General features: G+C 47.1%; 1 protein-coding gene across 1 annotated transcript; it reads left to right on the top strand.

Moving 5' to 3' along the window:
- Positions 1-1,360: 1,360 nt before the first annotated feature.
- LOC104661701 (small EDRK-rich factor 2) lies at positions 1,361-1,835 on the top strand. Its single transcript, XM_010362447.2, has one exon. The coding sequence runs from the start codon at positions 1,381-1,383 to the stop codon at positions 1,558-1,560; it is 180 nt and encodes a 59-aa protein (XP_010360749.1). The 5' UTR covers positions 1,361-1,380; the 3' UTR covers positions 1,561-1,835.
- Positions 1,836-11,575: the final 9,740 nt, after the last annotated feature.

Genomic DNA, 11,575 nt, shown 5'->3' with positions numbered 1-11,575 from the left:
TTTTGCGATCGATGGAGTCTTGCTCTGTCCCCCAAGCTGGAGTGCAGTGGCGCCATCTCATTGCAACTCCCACCTCCCGGGTTCAAGCGATTCTCCGGCCTCAGCCTCCTGAGTAGATGGGATTATAGGTGCATGCCACCACACCCGGATAATTTTTGTGTTTTTAGTAGAGACAGGGTTTCACCATGTTGGTCAGGCTGGTCTTGAACTCCTGACCTCATGATCCACCTGCCTTGGCCTCCCAAAACGCTGGGATTACAGGTGTGAGCCACCATGCCCAGCCAGTAATGGCCTCCTTTAACCTCCAAGGTATCATCACAAGATGTTAACATCCAAATTTTCCTGTTGTCTCCATTTCAGATGAGGTCTCAAGCTGAGAACATAAAATGTTAGGTGCCCACATGCTCTAAAGAACAGCTCTAAACCATCTATGCAGAGTTTGCTTAAGAATGATCCAAAAAAGCCAGCGTGGGGACTCTTGAGTATCAGCCTCTGGAGGCTATTTAGGGGTTGCTAAGAACTTCACTCATAGATCGGAAAGGGAATGATTTGATTCCCCCAAGTACTGGGATGGGGTACACAGAGCAGTAGGGGATGCCCTGTCTGTACTCAAGCCAGAGAAGCATACCTTCAAGTGCTTAGAGAACCTGGCCTGTGTGCCGTGGGTGGCCTCACGCTGGAGCCTGCTAGGTCTGGGAAATAAAGGTGAAGCAGCTCACAGCAGCTGCCCAGAACGTCCTGCACTTGCGTTGAGTGACAGGTCACAGATGAGTGGACTTTCCTATGGGCCCTGTGCACCTGTAGAAGGTGGCTGTGCTTAAGTTATCTGGAAAAAAGAGCCCCACCGACACACACACCCTGTGATGAATCTGAAAGGAATTGTGCTGAATGGGAGAAACCAGACAAATCAATGATGCCAGAAAGCAAATCAGTGCTGCCTGAAGACGGGGGAAGGACAGGAGGGAGGAAATATTAAGGGCCGTGAAGAAACTTTGGAGAGTGACAAAGTGTGCTCTATCTTGATTATGGTTCACGGGTCTCTTCAAATGTCAAAAATTACCAAATAGTGCACCCTAATTATGTGCAGTTTATTAAATGCCAACTGTATCTCAATAGAGCTGTTTCACAAAAAAAGGACTGCCTCTGAGAGGGTTTTGTGCCAGGAAAAAGAGGTTGGATGTGGAAGATGGAGTGGAGGAAAGGAAGGTCAGAAGTAGTTAGCCACACCAGGCATGGTGGCTCACGCCTGTAATCCCAACACTTTGGGAGGCCAAGGTGGGCAGATCATGAGGTCAAGAGATTGAGACCATCCTGGCCAACATAGTGAAACCCCATCTCTATTAAAAATACAAAAGTTAGGTCGGAGCCGCTGCCGTCGCCATGACCCGCGGTAACCAGCGTGAGCTCGCCCGCCAGAAGAATATGAAAAAGCAGAGCGACTCGGTTAAGGGAAAGCGCCGAGATGACGGGCTTTCTGCTGCCGCCCGCAAGCAGAGGGACTCGGAGATCATGCAGCAGAAGCAGAAAAAGGCAAACGAGAAGAAGGAGGAACCCAAGTAGCTTTGTGGCTTCGTGTCCAACCCTCTTGCCCTTCGCCTATGTGCCTGGAGCCAGTCCCACCACGCTCGCGTTTCCTCCTGTAGTGCTCACAGGTCCCAGCACCGATGGCATTCCCTTTGCCCTGAGTCTGCAGTGGGTCCCTTTTGTGCTTCCTTCCCCTCAGGTAGCCTCTCTCCCCCTGGGCCACTCCCGGGGGTGAGGGGATTACCCCTTCCCAGTGTTTTTTATTCCTGTGGGGCTCACCCCAAAGTATTAAAAGTAGCTTTGTAATTCCTTGAAAAAAAAAAATACAAAAGTTAGCTGGGAGTGGTGGTATACACCTGTAGTCCCAGTTACTTGGGAGGCTGAGGCAGGAGAATTGCTTGAACCCGGGAAGCAGAGGTTGCAGTGAGCCAAGATCACGCCACTGCACTCCAGCCTGGTGACAGAGCAAGACTCCATCTCAAAAAAAAAGTGGGGGTTAGCCAGAGAGTACGTTCCCCGGGCCAGAAAGGGGTGCCATGCAGTGTCCCAGCAGGAGACTTTCTGAGGGATCCATCATAGAGGCCCTTGTCACAAAGAGGCAACATGGGCCCACCTGCCAAACCCAGAGGGCACTAAAGTCAAGCAAGAATTGTCCTGCCTCTTACCCCCACTCCCAGCCCCCATTTTGCAAGAGCTTGAGGTAGCCAGGTTAGTGGAGGAGGCATGGAAGGGAAACAAGGAGGAAGCCAGCCATGACTCCCTTCCTATTTCAAATGCCAAACCCGGCAGGAGAACAGCTTTCAAACAGTTGGGAAATTAGAGTTTTGATATTAGGCTTGGTCTCAGTTTTTAAATCTCTAGTGATGAATAGTTTGTTAATTCCTGCAAGACTGTGATGTGGAAAAAATAAAGTTGAATCCGGTTTTGCATACCTATGAGTCTGGCTCCTTTAGTAACCTATTATGCTTTTTTTTTTTTTTTTTTTTTTTTGAGACAGTTCTAGCTCTGGCTGGGGGGCAGTAGTGTGACCTCAGCTCACTACAATCTCCATCTCCCAGGTTCAAGAGATTCTCTTGCCTCAGCCTCCTGAGTAGCTGGGATTACAGGCACACGCCACCACGCCCAGCTGATTTTTGTGTTTTTAGTAGAGACAGGGTTTCACCATGTTGGCCAAGCTGGTCTCGATCCCTTGACCTCGTGATTTGTCCACCTCGCCCTCCCAAAGTGCTGGGATTATAGGAGTGAGCCACCATGCCCAGCCACCTGTTATGTTTTCTTACACAGAGTCATCTACCTGGTCTTCTCTACCTACCAAGAAGCAAATGATCTGCCAGTTATTCTTAATTACCTCCACGGGAAATGAAGAAAAACAGCATGCATGGAGATACTGTCGGCTAAAGGAGTTTTGAAGGAAAACAACAGACACTTTCAGAGGCAATTATTCAAGTGGTTGAGAGCATGGACTCTGAAGCCAGGCTGCCCAGATTTGAATTCTAGTTTTCCCACCTCCTGGTTGGATGAGATTCTTTTAAGTTGCACAATCTCGGCCTTGGTTCCTTCGTTTGTTAAATGGTGATAATGGTAATAGCTCAGGCTAAGTTTTTCTGTGATAACAAACAACTCCATACACTCAGTGTCTTACAGGAACAAAGATGTATTTCTTGCTTATATCACATGTCCATTGCGGGTTGGCTTTGGCCTTCCCCTGTGGAACCAGAGTGAAGGAGGAACCCTTATCTAGAACATCGCTGGTGTTAGGGCAGCAGGAAGAGTGGTTGATGGTGGATCCATGAAATGGCCCTTTAGGCTTCTTCTTGAAAGTGATGTATGTGTCTTCTTCTACATTTCCTTGGCCAAAACCAGTTACATGGCTAAGCTTGACGTCAACATGATAGGGAGGTGTAATTCTCCCACAAAGGGCTACAGAGAATACATGAGACAATAATATAGTCTCTCTCTGTACCTATCTATGCAAAGCACTTAAAATTGCACCTAAGAAAGCCATACAAGTGCTATATAAGAGCTAATTAATACTTCTTTTCCATTTGAATTTATTTTGTCGTTTTCCTAAGGAGGCTGGTTGCTCTCAGACCCTGATTTAGAAACAGTCCCCACATTGCGAACTACCCAATTTGGCAAGAACCACCAAAACACCCAGGAGGAATTCTAACTAAGAAGTAGTTGGAACCTGGACCTCAAAGCCTGATTTAAGGGTCTTGCTGAGACATTTTAATAAAGAGAAATATATAATGTGTTTTCCCGGGCCAGTCTCTGGAAGTGTCTCCCTGAAAGACAGGCATCAAGGTAATGGATGATCATGTCTCAGCTATTTCAGGATGACTAGGACTGTAACGCTCAGCCTCTGCAAAGTTATTCTTAACTCGCTTGTCTCCAGGCAGACAGCAGTAGCTCCTTCTGTTAAATGCTTAGACCACGGATGGAGCAAGCCCAGGCTCTGGGCCAGCCACCCTGTTTCCTGGCCAACAACTTTTCCATGAAGCTCGATGGGGACCCAGACTGCCCTGTGGCAGGCCTGACACAGAATGTCTTCCGCTTGTGTATTTAGTTTTGAGTTTCCAACAGGGCAGTCAGAGTGTGGGACTGGAGCTGTCACCAGAGCAGAGGGAAGGGGGATTATTCCACCTTCCCTGACCTCTGAGGCCAGATCAGCCAATGGACAGGGCCATTCTTGGGTCTCCAAGACTCTTCTTAGCCCTTTAGAGCATTTCAAAGCCATCCCATCTAAAGGATGCAAGAGACCAAAACTCCGACTACTGTAAGTGGGGTACTAAAGCAGATGAGCTGTATTTTAGTTCTTATAGGGCAACTTTCATTTTATTCTAATGGCTTGCAAATCATTTCAGAATCTACCATACAGCTAATCTCTCCCTCACCTTATCTCGTTTCTACTTATCAGTTTAATTTATAAAGGGAAACATTTATAGATTATTTTTTCCTCCCTCCCTCCCTCTCTCCCTCCCTCCCTCCCTCCCTCCCTCCCTCCTCCCTCCCTCCTTTCTTTCTTTCTTTCTTTCTTTCTTTCTTTCTTTCTTTCTTTCTTTCTTTCTTTCTTTCTTTCTTTCTTTCTTTCTTTCTTTCTTTCGAGACAAAGTCTCATTCGGTCACCCAGACTGGAGTGCAGTGGTGTGATCATAGCTCACTGCAGCCTTGAACTCCTCGGCTCAAGTAATCCCCCAACCACAGCCTCCCCAGTAGCTGAGACTTTGGTGGACACCCCCACACTCAGCTAATTTTTATTAAAAAATTGTGTAGAGACAGTGTCTCGCTATGTTGACCAAGCTAGTCTAGAATTCCTGGCCTCAAACAATCTTCCCACCTCAGCCTCCCAAACTGCTGGAATTACAGGGGTGAGCCACCATGCCCAACTTATAGATTATTTTCTGATGAGTAACACAGGTACTGACTAGGGCTTTGGACCATACAGACAAGGTTTGAGTTCCAGTCCTGTCCCTCACAAACTCTAAGTTAATAAGTTCACAAGTATCTCTACCACAGGGACAAAGGTGATGCGGCTACAGCAGAGATCAGGAGCATCAGACGTTCATGCCGTAGTAGGTGATAGAGACTTCCTGGAGAAGGTGGCAAATTGAGCTGGGCTTCAAAGGATGATGTTGTATGTTAAATTGTGTACCCCAAATAGATTTGCTCAAGTCCTAACCCCTGGTACCTGTGAATGTGACCTTACTTGGAAACAGGGTCTTTGTAGATATAACCATGTTAAGATGGAACTCATACTGGATTAAGGTCGGTCCTAAACCAGTGATTGGTGTCCTTACAAGAAGAGGGAAATTTGGACACAGACACAGGGGAAATGCCACATAAGAACAAAGGCAGAGATTGGAGTCATGTATCTACTAGCCAAGGAGTGCCACGGATTTCCGGCAGCCACTAGAAACTAGGGAGAGGCAATGATGAGTCCTTCCATAGAACCTTCAGAGAGAGCATGGCCCTGCTGATGCCCTGATTGCAGATGTACAGCTTCCAGAATTGTGAAAGAATACATTTCGGATGGCACAAGCTACCCAGTTTGTGGTCATTTTTTAGTAACAACCCTAAGGAGCTAATATAGATGGCTAGGACTTAGAGATGGAGGAAAGGACTCTGTAGACAGCTGTGGTGTGCAAACCTAACAACTCTTGAAAGCATATAGTGTCTTTGGGGAATAAATAGTAATTTGATATGACTGGAGCAACAGAGGTGGAAAGAATTCAGAAAGAGCCAAATATAGTGGAAGATGATGATAGAAATACAGGCTAGACAGTGGGGCGCAGTGGCTCACACCTGTAATCTCAACACATTGGGAGGCCAAGGCTGAAGAATTGCTTGAGCCCAGGAGTTTGAGACCAGCCTGAGCAACATGGCAAAACCCCATCTCTACTAAAAATACAAAAATTATCCAGGCATCCTGGGCACACCTGTAGTCCTAGCTACTCGGGAGGCTGAGGTGAAAGGATGGCTTGAGCCTGGAGGCAGAGGTTTCAGTGAATCAAAATTATGCCACTGCACTCCAGCCTGGGCAACAGAGGGAGACCCTGTGTCAGACAAAAAAGAGAGAGAGAGAGAGAGGAAGGAAGGAAGGAAGGAAGGAAGGAAGGAAGGAAGGAAGGAAGGAAGGAAGGAAGGAAATAGAGGAAGGAAAGAAAGTGAGGAAAGAAGGAAGGAGAGAGAGAAAAGAAAGGAAGAAAGAGAGACAGAAAGAAAGAAGAGCGTGAGAGGAAGAGAACCGCGCCCGAAAGAAGAACCGAAAGAAAGAAAAACTCCACAAGAAGCACTACACGAAAGAAAGAAATCCCCCCCACCGCCTCCCTACCCGCCCTCCCAAAAGCCCGCCAGCCCTCCTCAACGAAAAGCTCCCCCTCCAGCCCGCCCACCTACCTCCGCAAGAAGGGACCCTCATGCCGCTCCTTATCCCTCAGTGCAAGGATTCCTGAAAGCCCCCTCAGCGGAATACTGAAAAGAATGATAGCAGGGGGACGGGCGCAAGCCGACTACGGACTATGGCAGGAGAGGAGCAGGGAGGGAGGGAGGTAGGCTGAAACCGTCAGTGCCAGGCTGGGGAGACTGGCCTTTATCCAGTCATGTTTTTGCCTGTCTCAGTGGACACACAGGAGCCCTTTATTCTGTCTCTGATTTGCTCTTCCTCGCCAATCATGCCTTGCTCTCATCAGAGGTCTGAACGGTGCTCGAGATACATACTTTTCATTTTTCAGGGTAAAACATTGCCATCCCAGCATGACTTTGAGTTTCTTTTTGTCCTTCTCACTGGTTTGGGCCCCAGTAAGGTTAGATGATGCTGGGCTTAGAGCCACAGGATGGATGACTTAAAGATAGGGACAGGGTCTCATTTGCCTTTGAATCCTCAGCACATAGCATAGTGTAGGTGACATGTATTATTCAGGACTTTAGCTGTAAGTAAAAGAAACATAACTTTGCTTAAGCAAGGAGGAAATTCATTGGCTCACAAAACTGGTGAGAAAAATGAAAGGGTGTATTTGTTTCCTAGAGCTGCTCTAAGAAACAACCACAAACACGTGTTGTTTAAAACAACAGAAACTTACTCTCTTACAGTTCTGGAGGCTAGAGGTCTGAAACCAAGATGGCAGCAAGGTTGGCTCCTTCTGAAGGCACTTGGGGAGATTCTGTTCCATGCCCTTCTCTTAGCTTTGGGTGTCGCCAGCAATCCTGCACCTTCCTTGGCTTGTAAACTCATCACTACAATGTCTGCCTTCATCATCAACTGAGGCTCTCCCTGTGTGCCTGTCTCTGTGTTTCTTCTCTTCTTATAAGGACAGCTGTCATCATGGATCAAGGCACAGCCTAATGAAGTATGACCTCATCTTTTTTTTATTATTTATTTATTTGAGATGGAGTCTCGCTCTGTTGCCCAGGCTGGAGTGCAGCAGTGCTGTCTTGGCTCACTGCAAGCTATGCCTCCTGGGTTCACGCCATTCTCCTGTCTCAGCCTCCTGAGTAGCTGGGACTACAGGCACGCACCACCATGCCCGGCTAATTTTTTGTATTTTTAGTAGAGACGGGGTTTCACCGTGTTAGCCAAGATGGTCTCACTCTCCTGACCTCGTGATCCGCCTGCCTCGGCCTCCCAAAGTACTGGGATTACAGGTGTGAGCCACCGCGCCCAGCCTCACCTCATCTTAAGTTGATTACATCTGCAAACACCCTATGTCCAAATCAAGGCACGTTCACAGGTACCAGAGGTCAGGACTTCAACATACCATTTTGGGAATACAATTCAACCCACAACAGAGGGATAGCTGGTTTCAGGTGTGGCTGGTTTCAGAGGCTCAAGCAATATCATCAAGGTTCTGTCTCTTTAATGTTCAGATAGGCTCTCTGCCTTGATGGCCACTAGCAGCCCAATGATATATGTATACGTATATGTATATGGTGATGATACCTGTGGACTTGGACAGGAAGTGGCAGTAGACAGCTCTTACATTTCATGCTTATAGAGGCCAAGAGGGATAATGAATCCGGAAATATGACAGCAAGACATGCTTGGTGATCAAGAGCAAATCGGAGACAGATTAAAGACAATCTGGATAATACAGAGAGAGAGGGGGGATGAGGGTGCCAGTGGAATAGAGCTGTTATGTCCGGGTGCCCTGGACAACTTGTTTCCTGGCTGGGTGGGACAATTCTCTGTAAAGCGTTCAATAAAGAATAGTTGTCCAATATCAGGCTCGAGAAAAGCACTGTTTTTATGTAGAGCTTGGTATCTCCTGCCAGGATGGGTGGGCTGGGATCTGTTTTTTCCCCTATGCAACTTCCATTTCCCATTTCTTTGGTGACAGCACCATCCTTTTCCTTTAGAGTAATCCCCACCACCACCACCACTGCCTCCACCTCCAGCTCCAGCTCCAGCTCCTGGGGTCTTCAGATAGCACAGGACTGGGCGGGCCATCAGGAGACTCCATCCCCTTGACCACCGTGATTGGCTCAGGGAAAGGACTCCTGTCTGTCTAGCAAGTCCCAATCCCTGGACTTTTTCTGGAACTACTGGGGAAGAGAAGTGCTCTTTTCTGCGAGAAGGTTGTTAAACTGGTAGGATGTAAGTGTGAGGCTGCTCGGAACCATCTGTGCCACCACATGGGAGAGGATGCCTGTGAAGGAAATCAAGACGGAAAAGAGCAGAGCTGAGAAACGCAGAGAGAGAACCTGAGGCTCGGGGACATGGTTTGAGCAAATGCGTGCGGCCAGGCCTGAAACAATGTCTTCCCAGGCACTTTGCAGAATTCACATGGGCCACTGGATTCCCTTCTCTGCTTTAGCTACAGCAAGAGTCCAGATTCCACAGGCCTGCTTCTCAAAGGCACCTCAGCCTTTGGTTGGGATGGACCCCGAGACAGTTAAATGTAGCCCCGATGCCTGGCACATCCAAGGAGTTGGGGCAGGGGGTTTCTCCCCTTGCCCCAAGTGTGGTCCCCAAAGGGGACCACTTTCTCCCCTTGCCCTCAAGTGTTTTGTTAAGAAGAAAGCAGAGGCTGAGTCAGTGGTCCCTTGAGTTGCTCTGGTCTTCCCCCAGGTTGTACCAGTGGGGACCACTCTGTCTCTGAATTTCTTGGCCTGCTCTGGCTAATACTGAGTCATAAGTAGTCACATCAGCCGCCTTTGCTAAAAATAGTCTTTATTTAATTCCAGGTGGATACCTTGCATTGAACACTTCTTGCTTTCACATCTCATTTGATCTTTACAGCAACCATGTAAGAAAGGCAAGACTGATATTATCATTATTGTTGTTTCCCCCAACATACAGATGAGGAAACTGAACTGGTAGTTTAACGGTGCATGGCTATAGTGTGATTGTTGCCGAGCTATAATCACAAAGTGAGACTGGGCCCCATTCATTCACTTATCCACCTATTCATCCATTTACTAAGGGTCTGCAAGAGCCAAACTCTTTGCTAGTTCCCCCTCTTTTTTTTTTTTTTTTTTTCTTTTTTTGAGACGGAGTCTTGCTCAGTCACCCAGGCTGGAGTGCAGTGGCACAATGTTGGCTCACTGCAAACTCCGCCTCCCAGGTTCACCCCATTCTCCTGCCTCAGTCTCCCGAGTAGCTGGGACTACAGGTGCCCACCATCACACCTGGCTAATTTTTTTGTATTTTTAGTAGAGACAGAGTTTCACCATGTTGGCCAGGATGGTCTCAACCTCCTGACCTTGTGGTCTGCCCGCCTCGGCCTCCCAAAGTGCTGGGATTACAGGTGTGAGCCACCGTGCCCAGCCACTAGTTTCAATAATGAGTTTAAAATAAGTAATAAGACGTGAATCCTACCTTCAAGGATTTCATGGTCTCTGAGGAATGATAAAGACATATTTCCAAATTATAATGTTAAAAAGGAAGGAAAGGGTATGTTTTATGAAAGGCCTTGGTAAAATGCTGTGGAAATTCAGGAGAAAGAGATTATTTCTACCTAGGGGGATTGACATTCGTGGACATCTTTGGAAAGCAAGCAGAATTTGGATGTACAGGAATGAGTGAAGCAGATTCCAGGAGGAGGGAAAGCATGAACAAAAACACAACCATGGGGGATCAAATTGATGAGCCAAAATATGGACTTGACTCAAGCACAAGTCATGTGAGATGAAGGATAGGAGAGCTTGCAAAGTTGGGTTCAGAGATGGATAAGGCCAAGCTAAAGAGATTGGGCTGTATTCTGTTGATGATAACTTTTTTTTTTTTAAGCAGTAGCTCCTTCCTGGAAACTAACCTATACCATGCAGAGGGTAGTTAGAAGGATAGGAGACTGAATGTAGGGATCAGTTTTCCAGGCAAGAAGTTATAAAGTCCAGAGTAGGATAATGTTCTGGTTATTTATTGCTGTATTAATGTATCACCCCCAAAACTTGATGGCTCAAAATGGCAACTTTTTTATTATTATTATTTTAGAGACAGGATCTTGCTCTGTCATGCAGGCTAGAGTGCAGTGGCATGATCATAGCTTACTGTAACCTTGAACTCCTGGACTCCAACAATCCCCCACCTCAGCCTCTCAAGTAGCTAGGACTACAGGTGTGCACCACCACACCCAGCTAATTTTTTACTTCTGGTAGAGGTGGGGTCTCTTTATGTTGTACAGGCTGGTCTCAAACTCCTGGTCTCAAGCAATCATCCCGCCTCAGCCTGCCTAAGTGCTGGGGTTAGAGGCTCAAGTCACTGTGCCCAGCCATCAACAGTGTTATTATATCTCACAATTGTGTAGATCAGGAATTTCGGTAAGGCTCAGCTGGGTGATTCTTCTGTTCCATATAGCATTATCTGGAGTCACTCAATGGTATTCAGCTGGTAGGCTGGAGGGCCCAAGATAGCTTCCCTCACATGCCTGGCTTCTTGAAAGAAATTGCTGGAAGGTTGAGCTCAGTTGATCTCCTCTCCTTCTCTTTCTGGCTGTCCAGGTAGCTCTAAGAGTGAGAGTTTGACAGAGGAAGTGGAAATTGCTGACCTCTTAAATCCTGGGCCTGTAGAGTGTCACAGCATCATTTCTATCACATGTATTGGTTCAACTAAGCACAGAGCCCACCCAGATTCCAGGGGGCTGGGACACACAGTCACTTTTCAATGGGAGCATTGTCAAAAATTTGTGACCATCTTTCTTTCACCACAGGTAATAATGGGAATGGAGAGAGGATAACAGGTAGAAGGTGAATTATAAAGGGAGAAGTCATAGGACTTGGCAACTGCTTGGAGTCATTCAGTCATGAAAGATTTATTGAGCATTTATGATGTCAGACAATGTTATAGACACTGAAGACACAGCAGTGACCAAAACAGATAAAAACCCCCGCCCCCGTGGAGCTTATATGCTAGTGGATTGGAGAGTGAAAGGTGATACTGATATTTCCAATGTCTGTTCCTGGCAGCACAGTGTGACCATTGTCAAATAGAGGGACCTGGGGAGGCCAGTTCGAATTTAGGTTTGATAACATAACTGGGAAACTCAGTGCTCAATTCTACTAGCACTTGTGTTGAAATCACAACCACAGTAACAGCCCTCCAACTCCAAGCCATTGA

The sequence above is a fragment of the Rhinopithecus roxellana genome, chromosome 19, assembly GCF_007565055.1.
Source record: "Rhinopithecus roxellana isolate Shanxi Qingling chromosome 19, ASM756505v1, whole genome shotgun sequence".
NCBI classification, from domain to species: domain Eukaryota; kingdom Metazoa; phylum Chordata; class Mammalia; order Primates; family Cercopithecidae; genus Rhinopithecus; species Rhinopithecus roxellana.
The sequence above is the reverse complement of the archived record's forward strand: the minus strand, read 5'-3'. Positions and strand labels throughout refer to the sequence as shown.

Excerpts from the sequence above, each read along its gene's own strand:
- LOC104661701 (XM_010362447.2), top strand. The coding sequence starts at position 1,381 with ATGACCCGCGGTAACCAGCGTGAGCTCGCCCGCCAGAAGAATATGAAA.